This window comes from Monoraphidium neglectum, assembly GCF_000611645.1.
Source record: "Monoraphidium neglectum strain SAG 48.87 unplaced genomic scaffold scaffold01344, whole genome shotgun sequence".
Classification (NCBI taxonomy): domain Eukaryota; kingdom Viridiplantae; phylum Chlorophyta; class Chlorophyceae; order Sphaeropleales; family Selenastraceae; genus Monoraphidium; species Monoraphidium neglectum.
In genome coordinates this window covers 15,312-16,557 of record NW_014012284.1, presented here as the reverse complement: position 1 = coordinate 16,557, position 1,246 = coordinate 15,312, and the positions used below count along the sequence as shown (strand labels likewise).

Here is a 1,246-nt window from a genome sequence, read left to right as displayed (position 1 = left end):
CGCCGCCCTGCAGCGCCACCTGGTCGCGCAGCCCGCGCAGCGCCGCAGCCGCGCCGACGGCCGCGTCGCGCCAGCCGGCGTTCGCGCCGCGGTCGTCCAGCGCGAGCGCGCGCATAGCTGGATCAGCCGTCGCGCGCGCTGTCGCGACGCGGACGCCCCAAAAGTCTGCGACGTGCGCCGCGCCCATGGCCGCGACGACGCCGCCGACCGAGAGGCTGGCGTTGGCAGCGGCGCCGGTCGGCAGCGCCGCGGCGTCGAGCGCGGCGGATAGCATCGCATGCGTGCCCATCGCGCGCGCCTGCAGCCACCGCGGGTCGGTCAGCTGCGCGCCGGCCGCGGGCAGCGCCGCGGCGGCGAGCGCTGAGAGGGCCTGCGACGCCGCGAGGCCCGCGGGCACCACCGGCGGCGCGGTGGGCAGGTAGCCGTGCGGGCCCCCAAACTGGGCGCTGAACAGCCAGCGCAGCAGGTGGCGCATCTGCTCCCCTGTGTAGGCAAACAGCGCCTCGTAGGCCGGCCCGGCCTGGCCCGTCGCCTCGCCGATTGCGGCGGCTTCGCGCGAAAACCAGAGCATGTCGGCCACCAGCGCCCGCGACTGCAGCAGGGAATCGCCCGAGTAGGCCGCGCTGCTGTTGTACTTGGCAGCCAGGTCGGCCGCCACCGGCGGCAGCAGCTGCCCCGTGAGCGCCTTCAGCCCCGACGCCGCGAGCGCGGGCCGCGCGGCGGCGTCGGCAGTCATATACTCCGCAAACTGATCCCGCATCGCGCCAAACGCGCGTACGAGGGCAACAATTGCAAACTCGTATGACTCCTGGGCCTGACCGTCAGGGGCCGCGCCGACCCCGCCCTGCTTGCTGGCGGCGGCCTGCTGCTTGTAGCAGTCCAGGACCTTCATGCCCCAGTCCAGCAGGGACTGCGTTCGAAGGGAGGGTTGCTGCGTGAGAGGGGTACTCAGCCAGGGGGCGGACGACGGCAACGTAGGCAGCAGGGCGTACGCATGGCAATCGTCACCCTTGCCATGCGTGCAGGGCGCTCGCATGGCAAGGGATGGAGCGTCTGTATGGGCGCCAGGCGGCTTCGTGAGCGCAAGCATGCATGGCAATGACGCCCTGCATTGCCCTGATCTTGCATGCAGGCGGCGCGACCCCCAGGCCACACGCGCCCACGTCAGGACCCGCAGCGCCAGGCGCCACCGACACCTGCGCGCCCAAGCAATCAGAAGCCCTCGCCCCGCCGCCCCAAATCCCCC

The 1,246-nt window shown here is 73.0% G+C and overlaps 1 protein-coding gene across 1 annotated transcript in view; it reads right to left on the bottom strand.

Moving 5' to 3' along the window:
* Positions 1-122: 122 nt before the first annotated feature.
* MNEG_7548 (hypothetical protein) overlaps positions 123-1,246 on the bottom strand; it is a gene marked incomplete at both ends in the record, with an annotated part of 3,110 nt that continues 1,986 nt past the window's right edge. The window contains 2 exons of the mRNA XM_014043983.1: positions 123-165; positions 309-910. Of these exons, the coding sequence (XP_013899437.1) occupies positions 123-165; positions 309-910 (645 nt within the window). The remainder of the gene's footprint in view (positions 166-308; positions 911-1,246) is intronic.